This window comes from Bolinopsis microptera, chromosome 9, assembly GCF_026151205.1.
Source record: "Bolinopsis microptera isolate Bmic1 chromosome 9, MBARI_Bmic_1.0, whole genome shotgun sequence".
Taxonomy (NCBI): Eukaryota; Metazoa; Ctenophora; class Tentaculata; order Lobata; family Bolinopsidae; genus Bolinopsis; species Bolinopsis microptera.
The window spans coordinates 3,647,231-3,670,318 of record NC_087080.1 but is presented as its reverse complement, the minus strand read 5'-3'; the positions used below and the strand labels follow the sequence as shown (position 1 = coordinate 3,670,318).

Below are 23,088 nucleotides of genomic sequence, written 5' to 3'. Positions count from 1 at the left end.
TTTATTGCGGGCTTATTCTAAATGACTGATTGTTTCAGGTGTACAAGCTAAGGGTAGCGAAGTGCTGACAAACACAGAAGCTACAATATCTTGTATAGTAAGTGGTTTGAGTAAGCAGCTGGACGCGGTAACATGGCAGAAAGCTTCGGGTGATGCTATAACTCACGATACTGGAGGTTATCAGATTGCCATTGGAAGTTACGATAAAGGTTCAAACAGTCAAACTACAATTCTGACCGTACCTGGTGCTGAAAACACGGCTGATGCTCTTTTCACCTGTGTCATTCAATCTGACGAGCATGGAAAAACATTAGCGTCTCCACAAAAGACTGATGTCAACTCGAACATTTTCAGTGAGTAATCTTGCTACATTTTGAGCACCACAATGTGTATAACGAGCTGTCTTATTCAAATTTTGCAGCAGCAATCTTTCTTAATTAAGGCTATTTTAGCTACAACTACATGTAATGATATTTTAACATACCAAATTTTTTATGAGTTTGAAAGAATCAATTTTTTTCAGCCGTCAGTCCAGATACTCCTAAAAAAGCCACAACCGCTGTGGCTCAGACATTGACTTGTGATATCGGAGATGTGGCTACAGATGTCACTGTGTCGTGGAAGGATAATGGTGGGGTTGCTATAACAAGTGGTAGTGGAGGGTACACCATCGCACAGGGAACAGCTGACTCTGCTGGTGACAGAATTCAGAAATCAACTCTGACCATTGATGCTGCCACTCTTCCAAGTGTAGCTGGAGCAGGAAATCCCGCGACATACAAATGTGCTGCGCAATCTGTAGAATATTCGGATTCAGCAACATCTACTTTCGAAGACATTGTTGTCGACTTCCTTACTTTCGGTAAGTTTCTTAGGACTTGGTGGGTATTTATAAAGTTATAACTGCCCATAAATGATGCTCTGCTGTTTTAACTGTATATCTAAGATAACTTGTTACATCCTATTGTTAAAACAAAATTAAACTCATCATAGGATCCAGTGAATTTAGTTGAGAAAGTTCAATGATTCAGTTCCTGTACAACACTGTTGATATTTTTTATTGCGGGCATATTTTAAATAACTGATTGTTTCAGGTGTAGAAGCTAAGGGTAGCGAAGTGCTGCAAAACACAGACGCTACAATATCTTGTGTAGTAAGTGGTTTGACTAAGCAGCTGGACGCGGTAAAATGGGAGAAACCTAGTTCGGGTGGTGTTATAACTGATAATACTGACGGTTATCAAATTGACATTGGAACTTACGAACCTACCACTAACATTCAAACTACAATTCTGACCATACCTGCTGGTCAAAACACGGCTGATGCTCTTTTCACCTGTGTCATTACATCTGACGAGCATGCAAAAACATCAGAAGAGACTGCTGTCAACTCGAACGTTTTCAGTGAGTAATCTTGATACATTTTGAAAACCATAATGTGTATAACGAGGTCTTATTCGAATTTTGTAGCAGTAATCTTTCTTAATTTAGGCTATTTTAGTTACAACTACATGTAATGATACTTTAACATACCAAATGTTTTGTGAGTTTGAAAAAATCAAATTATTTCAGCCGTCGTTCCGGAGACTCCTAAAGAAGCCACCACCGCTGTGGCTCAGACATTGACTTGTGATATCGGAGATGTGGTTACAAGTGTCACTGTGTCGTGGAAGGATCATGCTGGGGTTGCTATAACAAGTGGTAGTGGAGGGTACACCATCGCACAGGGAACAGCTGACTCTGCTGGTGACAGAATTCAGAAATCAACTCTGACCATTGATGCTGCCACTCTTCCAAGTGTAGCTGGAGCAGGAAATCCCGCGACATACAAATGTGCTGCGCAATCTGTAGAATATTCGGATTCAGCAACATCTACTTTCGAAGACATTGTTGTCGACTTCCTTACTTTCGGTAAGTTTCTTAGGACTTGGTGGGTATTTATAACTGCCCATAAATGATGCTCTGCTGTTTTAACTTTATATCTAAGATAACTTGTTACATCCTACTGTTGAAACTAAATTAAACTCATCATAGGATCCGGTGAATTTAGTTGAGAAAGTTCAATGATTCAGTTCCTGTACAATACTGTTGATATTTTTTTATTGCGGGCTTATTTAAATGACTGATTGTTTCAGGTGTAGAAGCTAAGGGTAGCGAAGTGCTGGCAAACACAGAAGCTACAATATCTTGTGTAGTAAGTGGTTTGAGTAAGCAGCTGGAGGCGGTAACATGGAACAATCCTTCGGGTGATGCGATAACTGCGAGTGCTGGCAGCTATGCTATCGAGCTCGGAACTTACGATCCTGCCACCAACATTCAAACTACCATTCTGACCGTACCTGCTGGTGAAAATGGAGCTGATGCTGTTTTCACCTGTGTCATTCAATCTGACGAGCATGCAAAAACATCAGAAGAGACTGCTCATGCTGTCAACTCGAACGTTTTCAGTGAGTTATCTTGATACATTTTGAGAATCACAATGTGTATAACGAGGTCTTATTCGAATTTTGCAGCAGTAATCTTTCTTAATTTAGGCTATTTTAGTTACAACTACATGTAATGATACTTTAACATATTAAATGTTTTGTAAGTTTGAAAGAATCAAATTATTTCAGCCGTCGGTCCAGATACTCCTAAAAAAGCCACCACCGCTGTGGCTCAGACATTGACTTGTAATATCGGAGATGTGGCTACAGATGTCACTGTGTCGTGGAAGGATCATGCTGGGGCTGCTATAACAAGTGGTAGTGGAGGGTACACCATCGCACAGGGAACAGCTGACTCTGCTGGTGACAAAATTCAGAAATCAACTCTGACCATTGATGTTGACACTCTTACAAGTGTAGCTGGTGCTGCGAATGGTTCACCCGTGACATACAAATGTGCTGCGGAATCTAAAGAATATCCGGATTCAGCAATATCTACTTACAAAGATGTCATTGTCATCTTCAATAATTTTGGTAAGTTTCTTAGGACTTTGGAGATTTTTTCAACTTGTCACAATTAATAATGATCGAGTTTTTTCACTTGATTTCTAATTGAAACAATAAAAGTTTATTGTTGGTATGTAGTAAAACACCATGGGATCTAATTGGTTAAGTGCAGAAAGTTTAATGATTCAGAACCCGTATAAAACTGATAGAAATGTGTTACACTGGTTCACTTTAATTGACTGATTGTTTCAGGTGTAGAAGCTAAGGGTAGCGAAGTGCTGGCAAACACACAAGCTACAATATCTTGTGTAGTAAGTGGTTTGAGTAAGCAGCTGGAGGCGGTAACATGGAATAAACCTAGTTCGGGTGGTGTTATAACTGACGGTACTGACAGCTATGCTATTGACGTTGGAACTTACGTTCCTGGCACCAACATTCAAACTACAATTCTGACCGTACCTGCTGGTGAAAACACGGCTGATGCTGTTTTCACCTGTGTCATTACATCTGACGAGCATGCAAAAACATCAGAAGAGACTGCTGTCAACTCGAACGTTTTTAGTGAGTAATCTTGATACATTTTGAGAACCACAATGTGTATAACGAGGTCTTATTCGTATTTTGCATCAATAATCTTTCTTAATTTAGGCTATTTTAGTTACAACTACATATTATTGTAATGATACTTTAACATACCAAATATTTTGTGAGTTTGAAAGAATCAAATTATTTCAGCCGTCGATCCGGAGACTCCTAAAAAAGCCACCACTGCTGTGGCTCAGACATTGACTTGTGATATCGGAGATGTGGCTACAGATGTCACTGTGTCGTGGAAGGATCATGCTGGAGCTGCTATAACAAGTGGTAGTGGAGGGTACACCATCGCACAGGGAACAGCTGACTCTGGTACCAAAATTCAGACATCAACTCTGACCATTGATGTTGGCACTCTTACAACTGTGGCTGCGGGTGGTTCACCCGTGACATACAAATGTGCTGCGGAATCTAAAGAATATCCGGATTCAGCAACATCTACTTTCAAAGATATCGTTGTTAGCTTCCTCACTTTTGGTAAGTTTCTTAGGACTTGGTGGGTATTTATAACTGCCCATAAATGATGCTCTGCTGTTTTAACTTTATATCTAAGATAACTTGTTACATCCTACTGTTGAAACTAAATTAAACTCATCATAGGATCCGGTGAATTTAGTTGAGAAAGTTCAATGATTCAGTTCCTGTACAATACTGTTGATATTTTTTATTGTGTGCTTATTTTAAATGACTGATTGTTTCAGGTGTAGAAGCTAAGGGTAGCGAAGTGCTGGCAAACACACAAGCTACAATATCTTGTGTAGTAAGTGGTTTGACTAAGCAGCTGGAGGCGGTAACATGGAATAAACCTAGTTCGGGTGGTGTTATAACTGACGGTACTGACAGCTATGCTATTGACGTTGGAACTTACGTTCCTGGTACCAACATTCAAACTACAATTCTGACCGTACCTGCTGGTGAAAACACGGCTGATGCTGTTTTCACCTGTGTCATTACATCTGACGAGCATGCAAAAACATCAGAAGAGACTGCTGTCAACTCGAACGTTTTCAGTGAGTAATTTTGATGCATTTTGAGAACCACAATGTGTATAACGAGTTCTTATTCGAATTTTGCAGCAGTAATCTTTTTTAATTTAGGCTATTTTAGTTACAACTACATAATATTGTAATGATACTTTAATGATACTTTAATGATACTTTAACATACGTACCAAATGTTTTGTGAGTTTGAAAGAATCAAATTATTTCAGCCGTCGATCCGGAGACTCCTAAAAAAGCCACCACCGCTGTGGCTCAGACATTGACTTGTAATATCGGAGATGTGGCTACAGATGTCACTGTGTCGTGGAAGGATCATGCTGGGGCTGCTATAACAAGTGGTAGTGGAGGGTACACCATCGCACAGGGAACAGCTGACTCTGCTGGTGACAAAATTCAGAAATCAACTCTGACCATTGATGCTGCCACTCTTAAAAGTGTAGCTGGAGCTGCAAATCCCGCGACATACAAATGTGCTGCGGAATCTATAGAATATCCGGATTCAGCAACATCTGCTTTTAAAGACATTGTTGTCAACTTCCTTACTTTCGGTAAGTTTCTTAGGACTTGCTGGGTATTTATAACTGCCCATAAATGATGCTCTGCTGTTTTAACTTTATATCTAAGATAACTTGTTACATCCTACTGTTGAAACTAAATTAAACTCATCATAGGATCCAGTGAATTTAGTTGAGAAAGTTCAATGATTCAGTTCCTGTACAATACTGTTGATATTTTTTGTTGTGGGCTTATTTTAAATGACTGATTGTTTCAGGTGTAGAAGCTAAGGGTAGCGAAGTGCTGGCAAACACAGAAGCTACAATATCTTGTGTAGTAAGTGGTTTGAGTAAGCAGCTGGAGGCGGTAACATGGAATAAACCTAGTTCGGGTGGTGTTATAACTGACGGTACTGACAGCTATGCTATTGACGTTGGAACTTACGTTCCTGGTACCAACATTCAAACTACAATTCTGACCGTACCTGCTGGTGAAAACACGGCTGATGCTGTTTTCACCTGTGTCATTCAATCTGACGAGCATGGAAAAACATCAGCGTCTCCACAAAAGACTGATGTTAACTCAAATGTTTTTAGTGAGTATCTTACTAATATTAACTTTATACGGATGTATAAAGTCAAATGTTTTTAGTGAGTTCATTTATTCTAACTTAAAACAGATTGTTAGCAGTTTTAAGTAAGTATTGAAATAATTATTGGTGCATCCCGAAGTGGCGAAAGCAATTAATTAAAAATTTTACTAATCATATATTTATTAATGTAATTATGGTGTCAAACAACTTTTTAAATAGTTTAATTAAGGGTTTAGCAGAGGGTGATGGTGGTCTAAATTTTGTTTAACTGTTAAGATTAGGGCTACTACCCGCTTACATGTTTGTGAGACGCAGCACATTAACCACTACTAGAGTTCTAAAAATAATACCGCTTCTCTCAGATATGGAAGTAACTGGTCTGGAGGTTATCCAGGGTTCAACCGGCATAATGACATGTACTGTTACTGGAATATCTACGAAACCCGAAAAGATTGTGTGGGTTGTTGATGGTAAGGAGTACGAGGAAACTGAGGATAGTAATGACACCTCGGGTACTACCTATACGGTGAGTTCAGAGTTGTGACTTCTTTATATTATGTAAAAGTCAAATAGTTTATATTGGTTAAGAAGACAGGGTAATCTTCAGGATCTTCAAGCTGTTTCGTTTGTGTCCGGATATTGAATTACACCCTTAAATGACCGTGAAAACTGTTCATTGCATTACGCCATTGATATACCAATTATTCAACTTGGGGTCACAAATTATCAGTAGAATAGTAAAACTAAAATGAACTAGTTAACTAATTAATAGCAGCAACTCGTTAGTCCTTGTAAAATAGACTGAAAAAAAAGAAGCAATAGCTCAACCATTTGCGAGCTGCGCGTAGAGCACAATTTCGAGTAGATTAATTTTACTATGACAAGGTTTAATTAATGTTTTCAAATAGTTCATCATTAGCGTGACTCACTGCAGCAAAAAATAATTTTGTAGCATCTCTTGAGGCTCAGAATGTTGACTTGAAAATGCAAATCTTGTCTTACAGCAACATTCAGCAAACTATAGATAGCTTAAAGCAGACCTTTTGATTAATTACTTACACAATTTTTTCATTCTACGAGCTCCTTAACTTTAATTTTGAGTAGCAAGATTTAGTAAAGGTAGAGTTACAATATGATAGCTCTTGGATGCTTGCTATTGGATGAATTTTATGTTAATTTCTTTTGCTTTTTTGTTTTGTGTGTATCTTTTTTCCTTGCCCACAATACAAATACAAAGACTGATCCAAAGTGTATTAATACATTTTGAGAAATGAAAACCACGACGCTACACCGTGTTTTACTACTCTTTCTGGTTTACAAAATATGTTGCTTTCATAATGTTCAGTTGCAATAGTAAAGGCGTAGATCTGTCAGCTTCATATTATATAATTTCATGAACAAAGTCGGTGGAACATTTTCTAAAGATTATATGAAATTTTTGCCATGTTTTCCGTCCGATGTATTCGTTCATAATAATAATCTATTTACAGGTCTCATGTTTTACACAGATGTTTACTTTTCATAATATAGATAATATGTCAGGTTACTGTTGGAGACCTTGATTCAAGCACAGGGACTATTGAAAGTGAATTAAAGGCCAGTCCAGTGAGCGAAGATACGGATGTTACGTGTAAAGTAACCGTTGCAGCAGGGGATTTTACTGAAGACGGAGAACTTAAAACATTCGGTTAGTTCCTTATTGATTAATAAAACAGGGTATCATAATATTAGGATCATACTTTGTGTACTTACTTGTACTTACTTGTACTTACTTGTACATGTTGTAATGGTCTCCTCAATCATTCAAGTGACCGCTCTCTTGTATATGTTGTCTCAGTCTGGCTAATGTCCGCCACTCTTTCCTATCTCCTGCTGCAATGATCATGTTCTTGATGTTGGGGCTTGATCCAGATATTTCGTGACAAGTGTATTTTTTAAGATAGTTGTTTTCTCTTTACCTTTATCCTATGCTGGGGCTAGGTCGATCCAGATGAAATCTGGAACGAGTTTCGTGTCAACGCTTCTCTCCATTTATCCCTATCACACATGAGTAAACGCAGCTGGTCAGGTTCCATTCCAGTGTCTTCAAGTAGGACGTCCGGGAAGGTCTTATGTGGTCGTCCTCGATAACGCTGGCCATAGGATGGTTGCCAAAAAATGAGTTGTTGAGCAGGTTGGTCCTGTAGACGGTAGACATGTCCTGCAAACCGAAGTCTTCGTGTCTTTATAGTATCTGTCACTGATGGAATCTTTCCGTAAAGAACGGAGTTAGGTGTATGTGATTTCCATGAGATACCAAAGACCCTTCGTAGCATTCTAGTATAAACACCGTCTAGTGCTCTTATATCAGCCTTTTTAAGAGTCCAGGTTTCTGCACCATACAGCAGAACAGGTTCTACTACAGTTCGAAAAATCTTAAGTCTTGATCTTCCTAGACATATTAGATTTCCAAAAAGCATCTAGACTCTGTAAAGCTTTCCATGCGAGGCCTTTCCTGACATTGATGTCTCTGCTTGTTGAGGCTATAAAGGATCCTAGGTACTTAAAGTCATGAACTTCTTCTAAAGGGATGCCGTTAATAAAGACTCTTTCGTCTGAGTTGACAGGTCGCGGGATGTTGTAGGACATGTATTTGGTCTTTTCGATGTTAATAAGGAGACCATAACGGGCTGCTATGTCAGAAATGCTTTGGCAAAGGCGGCCATTTTCGCTGAAGCTGTCAGTGATTGTTGCTAGGTCATCGGCGAAGTCCAAATCAGCAATGTAGTTACTTCCAACTTTAAACCCATCACGTGGCCCTATTGCCAGTCTTAGTATGAAATCCAGGACGATGATAAAATTGAGAGGTGCAAGAACATCGCCCTGGAGAATTCCGAGGTTGGTAAGGAATTCTAAGGTTATACATTCAGGGGTCATGATTTTAGCCTTAGTGTTAATGTAGAGTGACATAATGGCTTTTATGATTTTTTTAGGAAAGCCGTAGGAAGCCAGGATGTCGGGAAGATGCGATCTGAAGATGCAGTCAAAGGCCTTTGAGAAGTCAATAAAGGAGATGACACAAGGGATGATTTTTGGATGACTAATTATCCTATACAATTAGTTATTAATTTTAACTGAAGTACATGAAGGATACTTCACAATTGAGTATAATTCATTTATTAATTGTAATTATTCAATCTCGTTAAACCTAATTAATTTTAACCAATCTTTCTTGCAGGACTTCACAGTCACGATGACGTTGTCTTAAAGGGAGGAGATATTAAACTGTCCTGTAAAGTGGACGGGTTCCATGATGATATCATTAAAGTAAACGTTAAATGGGCTACTGACGGTAATTGAAAACTATTTAAAATATTTCATGATTAATGAAGGGACTTTTAAAAACATCTTCTGTAGCAACAAATCCCTGGATTTCCAACTTGAACTATGCTTCATTTCAACGTCTGATATAATTTTCCACAATTTCTAACATTATGTCAGATTATCTCTTTTCTAGGCGGTGACATTACAGACACAGATTCCTATGATTGGAACGAAACCATAGTCGGACCAAAAAAAGTGGCATCACAACAATAACGTTATCAAGCGTGCAAGCAGACGCTACTTACACATGCAAAGTGGAAATTGACGGAAAAGAGGAAGAAAAGGAGGTGTCTGTGGACGTGTTTGGTGAGTTTATATTTGACTTTGGTCAGAAAACCCAGGATTAACTAGAACTGGACCAGCTCAATGGTGAGCCGTTATGCAACAATTCAGTTACATTGAGCATTCAACTTAGAGCCGTGAGCCGGCTAGCCGACGGCAATCGGCTGGCTAAGAGAAAAAATCGGCTGGCTAGCCGGCTAAGCCGGCTAAAACTGGGAATGGGATTACCAGATCCTGGTATCAGATATTGTACCAAAAATTTTTATTTTGCTAATATTACTATTTTGTATTAAAATTTATTGGCTTATACTTTATGTTTCTTTATACTTTATGTCGATTTTAAGGGCTAAACTTGAAATGGAAGGTAACAAGTGATACAATTTCATAACTTCAATAATAATAAGTTAGTCAATAATAAGTTAGGAAATTCTCACTGGCCAGAATTAATCTCTAATTTACTTATAAAACTTAACAAAAGATCTCTGTTGAGATTAATGAGCATAATGGCTTTTAAATTGTCTGATGAGATCTTTGATCTCCTATTGTTTACAGTCAGCCCTGCTGCTGACCATGTTCTTTCCACATCAGCAGAACCGAAAATATAGCGCATGCTAATTTTGAAAGAAGGGGCAATGTATCACTACGACATTTCCAAAATCTAAGGGTGTCCATCTTGGACAGAAAGTTTTTAGGGCACTGCAAGGCCTCATATACTTTAATTTCGTCTTTAAGACGATCCGTCTGACGGTTCTGAAATTTGTGAAATTTATCTCTAAAGTCGATCATGGTATAATTTGTTACATGCCGTCTAGATTCCCGGCCTGAAGTAGAGATAAGTGATAACTGCTGAAAATGTGTTAGCCGATCGGCTAGCCGATGGCAATCGGCTGGCTAAGCCGGCAATTTCAATCGGCTGGCTAAGCCGGCTTAGCCGGCTAGCTCACGCCTCTAATTCAACTTCCTCATTATACATTAGCGTTTTATTTATTTCATTGAAAATTTCTATGAGAGTTCTTAAACTGGCCGAAAACCGAATTTTCAATAAATTAAAAATACTGCATGCGCTTTAACGCATCAAATATTGTGGATGTGTGTAGATGTGTGTAGATGTGTGTAGATATGTGTAAATCTGTGTAGATGTATAGATGTGTGTAGATGTGGGTGTGTGGGTGTGGGTGTTTATTTGTTACTCCAGTGATTGTTATTGTTAGTTATTGGGAGTGTTGAGTGTAAACAAACCTTGCACAAACACACGGCACTTTGTTGTCTATATATTTATATATTACACACACTGCAGTGTACAAAATGTGCGTAATTTACTAATTTCACGCTGAATGTCTGTGTGAATTACTCATCGAATATTTCAGCTTCAATAGTTTTGAGATTTGCTTGAGATTCTGCCGATATTATAAGTTATTAAAGGTTTATTTATGAATACCGACTTGTATCAAGAAATCCTCTATTTCAGAGTTGGAACCTGTTGGCGACGTTATCAGTGAGAGTGCCACAGAGACTTTAGCTAGGATTCTGGTGACGGGCCTGTCAACTGCACACAGTGCTAATGATAAGCTCTCAATATATTGGAGTAAAGGTTAGTCTCGACTCTCGTGGTTTCTGTTAAAGCCAGCCTGGTATTCTTACTTTTGTGGTGATCACTGATTAGACAGTAGCCATGTTGTGATCGAAGATATCTAGATAATGAATATGATATGAATCAAGTCTCAAGCATACTTCGTAAATAAGAAGAAATAAATATAATCAATACTCTTCCGTCTTAGTTGGGAGTTCTACGGTGGTACCTGCAGGACAGCTGAAAGAGTATAATCTACCAAAGGATGGACTTAAGGTCAGGACTATGCTAAGATCTAAAAATATAACATACACCCATTAACAGTATCATATTTTGTTCATCTGTATAATTTGTCCATCAATGTCGGTTAACTATCAGTATCTCATTTATCTATCATTATCAATGAGTCACTATAGTCATCTATGAAGAAATCCCTCAATTTTGATGATAGTAAAGCATTTTCCTTTGGGGATGGGTTGAACCATTTCACTGGATCTTTATAAAGTAATCAAGGATTTATCTTCTTCTCCAATTCCAGATCACAGGTGTGACTGAAGACCAGACTTACAAAGTGACTGTCAGTGTGACTGTTGATGCTGGTGAAGATCCGCGAATCTTCAAGGAAGATGTCTTCATCGACTTTGTTGGTAAGTACATGATACCGTGTCATGCTTTCAGCTTTTTATAATTTTTGATCAGTCTAGGACATTCCTACTTTTAGCTTATTATAATTAATACTATAATATTATGTAAATAACTTATAAACTAAAGAATAATAATCACACACTCAATAATACCAGATAAGATCTAGTTGAGAAGGTGAGTGCGTGCTTTATTGCCGGACATGCCACCGTCCATTGCTTTTCTGCTTTAAAGTTATAGTGCTCTTGAGTCTTGTTTTAGGTTATAGTACGGGTAACTTTTGTTTTTGTGGCTTTAATGATAAATGATACCGCGTTAAAAGTATATGAAATGTGACAGCACATTTTATATCCTTGTACCAGTTACGTCACAACTCTCAAGTACTGCTCCTCATTCTTTAGAGGGTCAATTTGTGATATACCTCGGTTGAAATATTGCTTCCAGTAGTTCTGAAGTCTGAACAGCCAACCAAATAGTTGCTATCTTGAACCATAGCGTTAGCATATTTTTTGAAAATATGTTTCGTGGTTAAATATTTCTGTCCAGTGAAATAATCCTATTATGGTCATAAAATACGTAATGTCTTAATCAAAATAATTTGAAAATACTATTCTCTGATAAACAGATCTACTGTCAATGTTTATTATTCGAGAACTAACTAAACTAACTAACTAAGATCATAATTTAAGAGATTTGGTTGGGGAGGCGGGTTATCGTTGTGAAGTACTGTACTACTCACGAAGTACTGTACACGATGTTTTCAACCCACGAGTCAGAGAGCAAGCTCAACTGACGGCTCCCAGATGGCGTATGCACATGTAGGTGAATCGGTCTGATCAAGTATAGTTGGTTGGGCTGTGATTGTATCGACCATGAGTACCAAGCAAGCAGATATTTGAATTGACTAGATTTCCACTGGTAAGCGATTCGGAAAATCATGGGCCGGCATAGTGCCGGGGCGGGTATGATCCGCCAACCTCCGAGTTAACTAAGATCATGTTGTTTTGTAAGATTTGAGAACTAACTAAGTTATGTTGTTTTGTAAGATTTGAGAACTAACTAAGATCATGTTGTTTTGTGAGATTTGAGAACTAACTAAGTTATGTTTTTTTGTAAGATTGATTCGGGGGTGCTTTTTAGCTTCACTTGCTAGTTAATCAAATTAAATCTTGCGTCGCGTGATAGCAAATCTTTAAATGTAAAGGAGAATTCGCCATCTGTCGCGAAAACTGAAATAATCGCGATTTGTCGTGGAAAAGATTAATAGTCGCGGAAAATCTTTAAATCTCGTTTCCGCATATGCCACGATTTATACGGATTTATTATTTTCCTAGATTATCGCTAGTTATAACAATCTATGAACTACTACCGAGTTCTGTGATAAGTAAAAGTCAGCACACCAATTTAAGTTGCGGATGTTGGTGTTAATTCCCTAGGGAGGGCACATTCCATCAACACCTGTCAAGTTTTATAACAAACAATAGTACGTAGTTATCGTCTGTAGCAGTTTAAATATCATATAATGTATTGCAGTGTTAACGTATTTAAGTGAGGAGGTAATAGTTGATAACCGGCACAGTGAAACAGATCGTGAAATGTGAAATAGTTGTACAGATTGTGAAATGGCTGCACAGTGAAACATATTGTCAAAACGGTTGTTATAATATTATAGTTAGTCTTGAGAGTTTACAGCAAACTAGTAGCATCCCCTGCAGGAGTTTACCTATTATAATGCAGTATGACATACATAGTGTAGTATTTCGGATAGTATCTGCCCCAGTACCCCCATAATGGTGGTTGTGAATTGTGATATAAATTGTATGTTGAGGGTTTGCGGCTGAGTTGCTGGCGCTAAGTCACAGTTTTGCTAGAAAATATTTCAATTGTATAAGTTGAGAAAAACGATGCGTTAATATCTTAAGAGATTTTCATTCTTTTTGGTTTCAATGTTAAGCTAAAAATTTAAGCTTGTTCTCAATTTTTACTTTTAAGCAATTTGAATATGTTTTTAAGAGTGCTTCCTGAACCGCCTCCTTTTAGATATAAAAAGCATCATATTACCATGACCGAACTATTGCTAGAAATATCTGGTCTAAAGTTTTTCTGGCGAGGTTTTAGCTGTCAAAACAAAATAACAACAAAGTTTTTATAACTTATTTATTCTCTATTATAATTAGCTAATCGGTTATCTCTCAGTTGTGACGGCAACAGATGTTATCAAAGAGGACGACACAGAAGCTATTCTTAGTTGTACTGTTAGTGATGTAAAGAAGGAACTCACTTCGTCTTCTTGGTATGTGATGTCATATACAAATATTATAACAAATCAGTGATCCGAGTTGCCGCGCCGCTGGCTTCAAAGCCGGATTTTTCACGGCGGGCTGAAGTGCTGCCACCATCCATAAAAACAGCAAGCGCCGCCGCCGCTGACAAAAAGTCTCACGGCTCGGATCACTGTAGCAGATTTTATCACATGACTCTGTTATACTATCTAGAACATGAATTTCAATTCAAATATTATGAGCTTAGGCCCGGCCTGCATTTTTTGTTTTAGAAAATTGATTTAGCGATGATAACTAAAAACTATCGGTTCTTACTTCTGATCTGATATATCAGTTTTCAAACTTAAGTATACTATTTAAACTTATTTTGTAAATAAATCTCAGGACTCTTTCTGGATCGACAGGATGGAGCGGTGCTGCAGAAAACTTTTCGAATGATGGCCAGGCAATAAAAAATACTAAAACGAACGTAAGTAACGTTGTACTCAAATGAATATCAAGATGATGAATTTATTGTGAATTATTAAATCTTCGAGTATTTAAAAAACATCTGCTATAGTAGAAAGTATTCAAATCTGCAATAATTGAACAGATTCTTAATGATAAAAGCTAAAATCTCTCCAAATTAAAGATTTAGGATGATCAAGGATTCACCATAATTATTTCATCTCTTTAGATTGACTACAATACTGATGAGGGAACATGGCAATGTAACGTTATATATGATCTTGCTCCAAGTCCAACAGTCTCCAGGACCATTTTCTCCACTCTGAAACTTGACATTCCAGGTACGATTAATTGTACGAACAGTTGGTAAAAATGATGAATTGAAAAAAATCTAAATTGTTTTCCCTTACAGTTTCGATGATAACTAAAGTCACCATTATCACTTTTCAGCTTTCACTACGCCACTCAAAGACGAATTTGCTGTTGGCGGGGCTGCTGCTACCTTCACTTGTGTTGCCAGGACAACTACGAAAGCGGAAGATATTGCTCCAGCTTATTCATGGTAAGCGAATGATATTTAACCAATATAACACTATAAGCAAAGATCTCATCAATTGCCATAAGATATATGTATGAAGTTAAGACTGAACCTAAGCGCTGGAACGATGTGCTGAGCCCTCCTTCAATGATCCCAAATAAATCACAGTATCTTACATAAAACTTACATTTTCAACCCTGATTCCCATCTAGGTTTGTAAAAGGTGTTAAGGAAACAGAAACATCTGGAAGTTTAACAATTACCGACACTGACGACAAGGACAACACGGATGTCATTTGCAAGGCAACCTACTTAAAGGGAAACGTACCGTTCGAAATAAGTTCCACGTCAAAGTTGTATTCACAAGGTTTGTACAAAAAAGGCGAAATTCCTTTAATATATATGTAAGGCGAATCAATGAGATTTTTGTTGTAATCATGATTTCAAAAATACCATCTTACACAGAAGAACACTTATCATGAAGTGAAGTGAACAAATTCCAAGACTTCCTTAGTTTATTCGAGAGACCTATGAAAAATATATATAAATATAGATTTAGTAGTTAGATTGATAATTGCTTAGCATAAAGGTAACTTATTATGATTTAACAATTGACATAATATTATTAATTCAGAGATTGTTGTCACACCGGCCAGTGAAGTTTACGGAGTAGTCGGTGGGGAGCTAGCTTTAACCTGTACTTACAATTCTCAACACGCAACAGACGTGAATTCCAATTGGCAGAGCGGTCAGTCTAAAATTATATCCCTATTTTTTACAAGTTTAAGTCAAATCTACTTGAATTTTTTGTCATCCGTTGTAATTCGGAGAATTTGGATCTTCTGTGTATTCTACTTTAGTCTACCACCAACCAACATGTACCTTCAATAGTCTCTCCTCACGAGATGTGAATAAATAAATTCTAATATGAAACAACACTGGGTTGTTTTTATTTCGATCCATTAATCTAACCAATTACAGATTTCGAAGTTAAATGGTTACAAGGTAAAAGCTTTGCTAAATTCCCGCTGTCCAACAGCTGTTTTTCAATCACTGAAATTTATAATTTGCAAAGTGACGGCGTCCCAATCATTTTTTTGCGCGCCCCCTGACAATTACGATTGTAGAGTTCCACTGCAACGTTTGGAATTTGAGTATCAAATCGTAATATAAAATATCACATCATAAATGACCGCTGAACTATCGCCTCTCAATTCCATTTTAGATTATTTTAGATCTTCCTTATATTTAAGTATTATGATAACATTTTTGGAATAATAATGATCAGTTAAATAATCAGTTGCCACTCTATAAATTTGATCACAGAAGCTTTCTGACCCTTATTATAGTGGGCCTTAGAATCATAAACGCTAACAAAAGTGTTCATTATGTCACAAACTGTTATTATTTTGCTTTTGACTTTCAATTTGAGATTTTGTTGATCTTCTGGAGCTGAAATGGGATCATGGATTTTGAATCTAACATTCACATACGTTTCTCTTTTTGCATTATATCTAATATCTGATAAATAATTTTCAAATTATTATTACAGATGGTTTGGATATAGAAGATGACGAGTCGTACGACATTACTTCAACCCATGATGAAGGGTCCTTAACAACAATACTAACAATCCTAAAGTCTAAGTTTGAGAACATCGATTTGAAGGTTTTTTTTCATATTCTTCTGTTTATATCTAATTAATTAATATCACGTGATATGGTCGAAGAAAACATTCTACTTCTTTAAATAATGTGAACTTTAGCACAAAGTCCGCTATTTATACTCACAGTACAATTAATACACAGGATGATACATACACGTGTCAATTTACAAGTACAAAAAGTGGAACTAACGACAAAACTTTCACCATAAAAGACGTCTTCCGTGAGTTTATGAAGTCCAACTTAATTTCTTGACAGGTTCATTGAAAAAATAAAGATTACAAAAATTTATATGCAGTGAAAATGAAAATCATGATTAAAACTGTATAAATCAAACGTTTTTTCTCAGATATAACAACTCAACCTACAAAAGCACTCGACATAACCTCTGGTTATACCGCCAACTTCGACATAGATGTTGCTCCTCAGCAAGCTGCTGGATTTGGCGTGTAAGTGTTGCCAAGTTTAAATTGGCTGGTCAAAGAATTTGGAAAATATGTTGATGATATTTTTTCCTGGTTTTTAAGGTTATCGTGTGTATATTGATATTATTAGTAATATAATAGGTAGACTACTAAGCTATGCTAGAGTAGATTAAAAAAACAAGTTTTCTGATGAATATTATTTAGTCACCACTTGGCTCAAACTCACTTTGTTTTTATGGGTGAGGACTGATGAGGCACCGCACAATTCTTTTCGTACCTCAAATTAACTGATCGTCGATACTCTAGCAAACTGTATGGTTAACAAAGGTGACTTTGTATTACCGATAGTTTATGATCGATGTGACTCCTAAATAATTACTGTACAATGTTTTTTTCCAGAACCTACGAATGGTTCAAAAATGATGTCACAAACATTCCCGTGAACACGGACACTTCAACAAAGAGCTACGAAACTCCTGATGTCTTCTATGACACCGATCGTAGCAATGAATACAGGTTATTCGTAAATCTTGATTATTGCTAATTTTATATAATATAGAGGTGTCAACATGACCAATGTTGGGGTGTTCACCACAAGTAGCCACCGAAATAAATTATCTTCAATCCAATACAGCAATACCAAGAATATCATACTCTTCAACATATTTTTTGCTTATCAAACTCTTTCCATCTCAGCTGTAAGGTCACGTGGAGGTCTGATCACCAAACTCTAACGATCATGTCTGATAAGGCTGGTCTCGAAATAATAAGTATGAATCTTAATCATTGGAATTTTCGGGGATGAAGTGTTGCATTTATGAATTCAAGAAGTACAATCTTCGTTTCTTTTATGTTAAGGTTTTATTGTCCCATAAAGATGGGCATCTTTTTTGTGGGATGATTTAGAATTAAGTGTTCGCCGTTTCAATGAAGAAATAAAATGTATTCAAGAAATTGACAGCTGACGTTCGCTTCAGACTCATGTAAAGTTACTAACAATGCGAACGACAAAACGACTGTCAGTCCAGAAGACCCGTATATCAGGAACGGGGTAACTGTGACTACCACATGCGAAAAAGGGTATGTTTGCAAATGGTTATAACCATATTACTCTATATTATGGCTATCTCTGAATTTTAATATCAGTTAGTCAGTTAGAAATTTGGACTCTGGCATCTATGAGATATTTCCAATGAAGCGAGCAGAAATGATCAGAGGCTTGATACTTGTATTAGAATCACACCTCTAGAGCTCAAATCATGAAATTTGTCATAATTAATTTATGATAATAATTAATTATTTAATCAAATTAATATTTTACCAGATCCCTGTTACCAGTTAATGATTACACACAGTCGTGTAGTGTTCCGAACACTATTGACATCGTCAGTTGTGAAGGTCAGCCCCTCTTTTACACTCTTTTGAATTTACACTCATGTTCAGATCAGCGGCTCATTATCACAAATAGTTACAGATCTCAGTTTTTAAATTATAAATAAAAATCTGATTTAAGTTAATTATTATTAACTTATTTTGTTATGTAATTATTGGGTATATATTGATATACATTATTCCTTCAGACGGGTGCTATGTTGATACACCGAATAATGCCGACCTCTACCACGGAATTCTTGAATTCTTTGATGCTGAAAAATTGGATGAGACAGGATATTCTACCATACACGTTGACGAAACCGTGACAATTACTTGTCAAGACACGACCAACAAAAGTATTATTAACATTTGAATTAAAATTTAATTAATTAATTTTAGTCAATCTTAATTTATTCAACTCTACAAATTTATAAAAGCATATTATGCATGTCTATAATAATACTCACTGTTCAGTGTTCATCCCATTTTTATTTGAGATAATATTTACTATACCGTCTAGAATACGTGGTTACGTCCTCTACTGCTACCAACACTAAAACCTGCAAAGCTGGTCCAATAGATTTTGGAGGTGTCTGTAAATTAGGGTAAGATTAATAACCATTGTGTAGTTTCTTTAGAATTTAAATTTCCTGGACAATTTCTATTCGTATTATAGAATGTAAAGAAAGTATTTCATCATGAGAGTCTGTACACAGCTGCAATTTGCAAAATCATATTATATACGTATGTAAATTAAATTATGTTCCTAACTTTATTTTGAATTTGTATCATAGCTAGATCATCACTTTGACACAATTTAAAATATCATTTTCAGCTGCAAACTAACAAATAATGGCAATGCTGTCTTCACCGATAGTGACAATCTAATTGCACCTGGAGACTCTCAACCTTATACATGCAACACTAACACGGTTTGACATTAGAGTTTGATATGAAGTAAATTTCAAGTTCATTGTTTAAATACTTTATTCTCATTTGATCCCATTTCCACGCTAACGTAAGGTGAGGTACTCCTCGTGAAAATGAAACGACTACTGTACAGTGCACATCAAATTCTCAAATATATTAATTATCGGTAGCAACTACTGAGGTTAACTGCGACTAGTTATTCTTCCAGAGTTGGAATAACATGTTAAAGTCGTTTCAATAACAAAATAAAGTCGTTTCAATAACAAAATAAAGTCGTTTCAATAACAAAATAAAGTCGTTTCAATAACAAAATAAAGTCGTTTCAATAACAAAATAAAGACACAGTAGAAGTTTTAGTCGGGGGTGTCTAACAATCACAATTACATTTCCACAGCTTACTAAAGAAGGAAAAAACACAGCAACGTCCAGTCAGTGTAAAGTAGAGGACAATACTGTGAACAATCCTGAGATTCAGCTGAACGAATGTTATGGTAAGCTACATTTAAGATGAAATTCCTTAATTCCTATTGTGAAACTCAACTTATACATGTACCTATAGTGACTATACCTACTACATCATAAAACAATACAAACTATTGTTGCCTTTAAAGCTAAGTGAACACAAACCACGAAATTGGGATTTCGGATTGTATAATGTGTATCAAGATAACAGATTATACATAACTACAAATATCTAACCGTTTCTGATCCCAGCTCCAACGTTTTCGGATCCAGATGTCGAGAAAGGCACCTCCTGGGTAATCCTGAAAATGAATCAGCCTGTCTCGGTAGGTGGTTCCAGACCTTCAGTTGATAAATATGAATGTGTTGTGACAGAGGGGAATGCTGAGAAAGGAAGGGATGACACTGATGGGACAAACTCAGAGGTATTGATAATTGATGCTTTAGCTGATAATTGTGGCGGATTAGCTTACAAATATTATTGATTATTCCTCCTCCACCTGTATATTTTCACGCAAATGTTTTATACATTTTTTTCACCTTAACTTAACCACCTAGATTTTCACCTCAGACAGAAACGTTCAACTCACAAATCACCGTTCATTTCAAATAAGTGGAATGTTGAGAAGAAAAGCTAGGTATTCTAATCATGTGAGCGTTTTACCACCACACCACTGTTGGCACTCACCACCAAGCTGACAGTCCCTCTCAAGCTGCACATTAGGTTACTGGTGCTGAGAACTGATGGCATAGACACTAGCAAATATACTGCAATACTCGGTATACGGTATATGGTACTAATTAACTACATAGTTATCGCTATTTCTAATTTTATTGCAATTTATCTCATCTTTTAATCATTTCACAAAATGGTTATTGACATTGTCAACATAGTATTATGTCTACATCGGTTACTATCCGATATAGGAGCAAGGATAGAGTTCTCGGTATAATTTCCCGCTCAAAAATGTCCTCACAAAATAACTGTTTCACCTAAATCCGACCCATAAGAGCAATTCGCAATTACCATAAATAGCAATTAGCAGTTTTAATTATAACTGCTAATTGCTATTTATGCTATTTTTGTTTGAAGTAAATAGTTTTTAACACACAAACTAAACACGCTGTGTACCACTCATTAAACACTTTTCAGTGCGTAATTAACGGTCTGCTTAGCGGAACAACGTACACGTACTCTGTAAAGATTACCTTTGTTGGGGGTGCAGAATGGAACTCTGTAAAGGAATACGACTTTACGACACTTGAAGCACCTGAACCAGATGTGGATTCGAAAACGATCAAACTTGACATTCCAAAGGTGGAAAATTCTGAAGAGTGAGTTATGATTTCTTTACTTGCTTGCGAGTGGACAGTTGATAAATTGGATTGATGTAATCGAGAAATTAGAAATTGAAAATAATTTCCCTATGCTCGTGTCATCCTGTTCTTTCAGTGCTTTTCTATTTAAAAATAACTTGAATTTTTTTTTAAACCTCGATATAGAACAGTCAGAGAAATAGGATATTAGATTCTAAGGATCTCTAAACGGACCCCGGCCAGTTGTTTTTAAATAATTATTGATAAATTGTTTGATTTCAGTACGTACAAAATCGTTGCGGTATGGTTCAAAACACCCACGGAACAAACGGCCAACCTTAAAGTAATCAGTCAAGGAAAAAGACGGAAGCGGAGTACTGCTACTTATGACATCAACATTATTTACGAAAGTTTCAAATTGCTACAGGAAAAAGGTCGGCTTTTTAAAACGTATACTCGATATTAACTCTATTGAGCTACTCTGATTTCTTTCTACTCTGACGTTATGTACAGAGATACAAAATTCTCGAAATTACCTTCTAAATTGACTCAGAACCAACAAGTCTAAAGGGAGCATTCTACGCCAAAAAAAATGTAGATATTGAAAAATCAGATGTGGATCCTTCTTCCCTTCCGCTTCCCGCTGGAGAAACGGTTGTGCTGGCTGCTTACGTTTGTGAGGTATAAGATGGTTTTAGATTATAGAATACCATATATATATAAACATAAATTCAAGAACAAAGAAACCGCTACATTGACACAGCTAGCAATAAGTTATAACCTGAATTAACTCTCAAAATGATAAAGTTGAACATCATTGAAACCTCATAGCAGGTAACGTAAAATAAATATGTTTCAGAAAGATACCGGTACATGTTATGTTGGAACTGGTAGTTCGTACACGTCCCCTGATGACAACACAGTGAGTCTGAAGCTGTGTAGTTTATATTTTGGAGATTACGTATTTTTTGATCAAATGAATTACATTAGACTGAGAGAAAGTAAAATGTGGTTTCGTTTTAGTTTCGCTCGTAAGACTTTGTTTGTTGATTAAAAGTCGTTCGCTCGCTTTGAACTTTTGAAGTTCCAACTGCACTCACATTCCAGAGTTCTTAAAGTTAAAATAACCAAATATATCACTCTCAGGTTGCTATAGTAATTGGAGTAGTGGTCGGTTTTCTCGTTTTTGGTCTCCTCGCTGGACTGCTACTGTTGTACAAGAGGTTTGTTGTCTTATTACAAATATTATCTTTGTTTGTAAAATTGATATGGAATTGCATGATCTATGTCTGGTATGTCAGCAAAGTAGTGCTCTTTACTGTATAGTAAACAATAAGTGTTTTTTAAAGGCATGGGTGCCGCCATTCAGAAATTAGCGTCTCGCAGAAAAAAATTTTTAAGTCTCGGACTCCGGTCTCGTTGATTAAATAAATATTTAAAATTTTGGTAGATTTTCAAAAAAATAAATTGTGCCTGGTGCTAATCACAAAAGAATGTTAACCTAATATAATGATTCACAAATTTCACTTTTTCAAATCAATTTCCTGTTCGGTCGCTTATCGGAGCACCAAACTTTTACGGCGGCACCCATGTCTGAATCCATTAAATTCCGAATAACCTTGAAATTAGAACTTAAAAAGCGATATATCAAATAAAATTGCTGCAAAACCACCAATTTGATTTGCTCCAGGCGCCCGGAATTGTTTGCGAAACGAAGCAAACCCGATACAGATCATGCCGTATTTGTTAACCCATCAAGTAACGCACAACTTGAGGAAGGAAAGTAAGTTTGCCAGTTTTTCATAGTTCAACTAATCGTGTGATCAAACATGAACATGAATAAAAATCATTGCTGAATTTTTTCATTATTTTCAACAAAAAATTTTGATTCAGTTTACATCTGAAAAATGTACAGATAGTTATAAAAGAGAAAGTTAAATTTATTGTAATCATTTGACATACTATTTGATCCCTGATTCTATTTCCGCTGTTAAATTCAATGTTGTCATAGATCAGGACCCGTAAGACCCCCCAACCGAACATCAATGTAAGTTCCACCGTGAGCTGAATCGTTAATTATGTAGCCATCTTTGTCACATGCTGGTCACTTGGTCACGTGCTGGCCACTGGAGCCGCTGTGTCTGTCTATGTAGCACTAGAGGGTTTGGTATTTGTTTT

At 36.6% G+C, this 23,088-nt stretch overlaps 2 protein-coding genes across 2 annotated transcripts in view; one reads left to right on the top strand and one right to left on the bottom strand.

Annotated features, from left to right (window-relative positions):
* LOC134820740 (muscle M-line assembly protein unc-89-like) overlaps positions 1-23,088 on the bottom strand; it is a 204,831-nt gene that overhangs the window by 98,702 nt on the left and 83,041 nt on the right. The window lies entirely within an intron of this gene.
* The window catches only part of LOC134821084 (uncharacterized), a 37,052-nt gene that overhangs the window by 3,163 nt on the left and 10,801 nt on the right, over positions 1-23,088 (top strand). Inside the window, exons 4-46 of the mRNA XM_063831751.1 lie at positions 39-353; positions 524-862; positions 1,095-1,403; positions 1,572-1,910; positions 2,135-2,446; positions 2,615-2,959; positions 3,185-3,493; positions 3,668-4,003; positions 4,228-4,536; positions 4,737-5,075; positions 5,300-5,617; positions 5,977-6,140; positions 7,157-7,301; positions 8,832-8,898; positions 9,159-9,283; positions 10,728-10,850; positions 11,038-11,105; positions 11,368-11,476; positions 13,668-13,764; positions 14,138-14,222; positions 14,430-14,541; positions 14,651-14,762; positions 14,951-15,105; positions 15,373-15,486; positions 15,720-15,743; positions 16,291-16,406; positions 16,547-16,625; positions 16,752-16,851; positions 17,227-17,343; positions 17,524-17,597; positions 17,805-17,907; positions 18,152-18,225; positions 18,408-18,557; positions 18,722-18,806; positions 19,037-19,133; positions 19,526-19,622; positions 19,846-20,018; positions 20,747-20,928; positions 21,193-21,344; positions 21,464-21,591; positions 21,770-21,832; positions 22,057-22,133; positions 22,601-22,693. Of these exons, the coding sequence (XP_063687821.1) occupies positions 39-353; positions 524-862; positions 1,095-1,403; positions 1,572-1,910; positions 2,135-2,446; positions 2,615-2,959; positions 3,185-3,493; positions 3,668-4,003; positions 4,228-4,536; positions 4,737-5,075; positions 5,300-5,617; positions 5,977-6,140; positions 7,157-7,301; positions 8,832-8,898; positions 9,159-9,283; positions 10,728-10,850; positions 11,038-11,105; positions 11,368-11,476; positions 13,668-13,764; positions 14,138-14,222; positions 14,430-14,541; positions 14,651-14,762; positions 14,951-15,105; positions 15,373-15,486; positions 15,720-15,743; positions 16,291-16,406; positions 16,547-16,625; positions 16,752-16,851; positions 17,227-17,343; positions 17,524-17,597; positions 17,805-17,907; positions 18,152-18,225; positions 18,408-18,557; positions 18,722-18,806; positions 19,037-19,133; positions 19,526-19,622; positions 19,846-20,018; positions 20,747-20,928; positions 21,193-21,344; positions 21,464-21,591; positions 21,770-21,832; positions 22,057-22,133; positions 22,601-22,693 (7,030 nt within the window). The remainder of the gene's footprint in view (positions 1-38; positions 354-523; positions 863-1,094; positions 1,404-1,571; positions 1,911-2,134; positions 2,447-2,614; positions 2,960-3,184; positions 3,494-3,667; positions 4,004-4,227; positions 4,537-4,736; positions 5,076-5,299; positions 5,618-5,976; positions 6,141-7,156; positions 7,302-8,831; positions 8,899-9,158; positions 9,284-10,727; positions 10,851-11,037; positions 11,106-11,367; positions 11,477-13,667; positions 13,765-14,137; positions 14,223-14,429; positions 14,542-14,650; positions 14,763-14,950; positions 15,106-15,372; positions 15,487-15,719; positions 15,744-16,290; positions 16,407-16,546; positions 16,626-16,751; positions 16,852-17,226; positions 17,344-17,523; positions 17,598-17,804; positions 17,908-18,151; positions 18,226-18,407; positions 18,558-18,721; positions 18,807-19,036; positions 19,134-19,525; positions 19,623-19,845; positions 20,019-20,746; positions 20,929-21,192; positions 21,345-21,463; positions 21,592-21,769; positions 21,833-22,056; positions 22,134-22,600; positions 22,694-23,088) is intronic.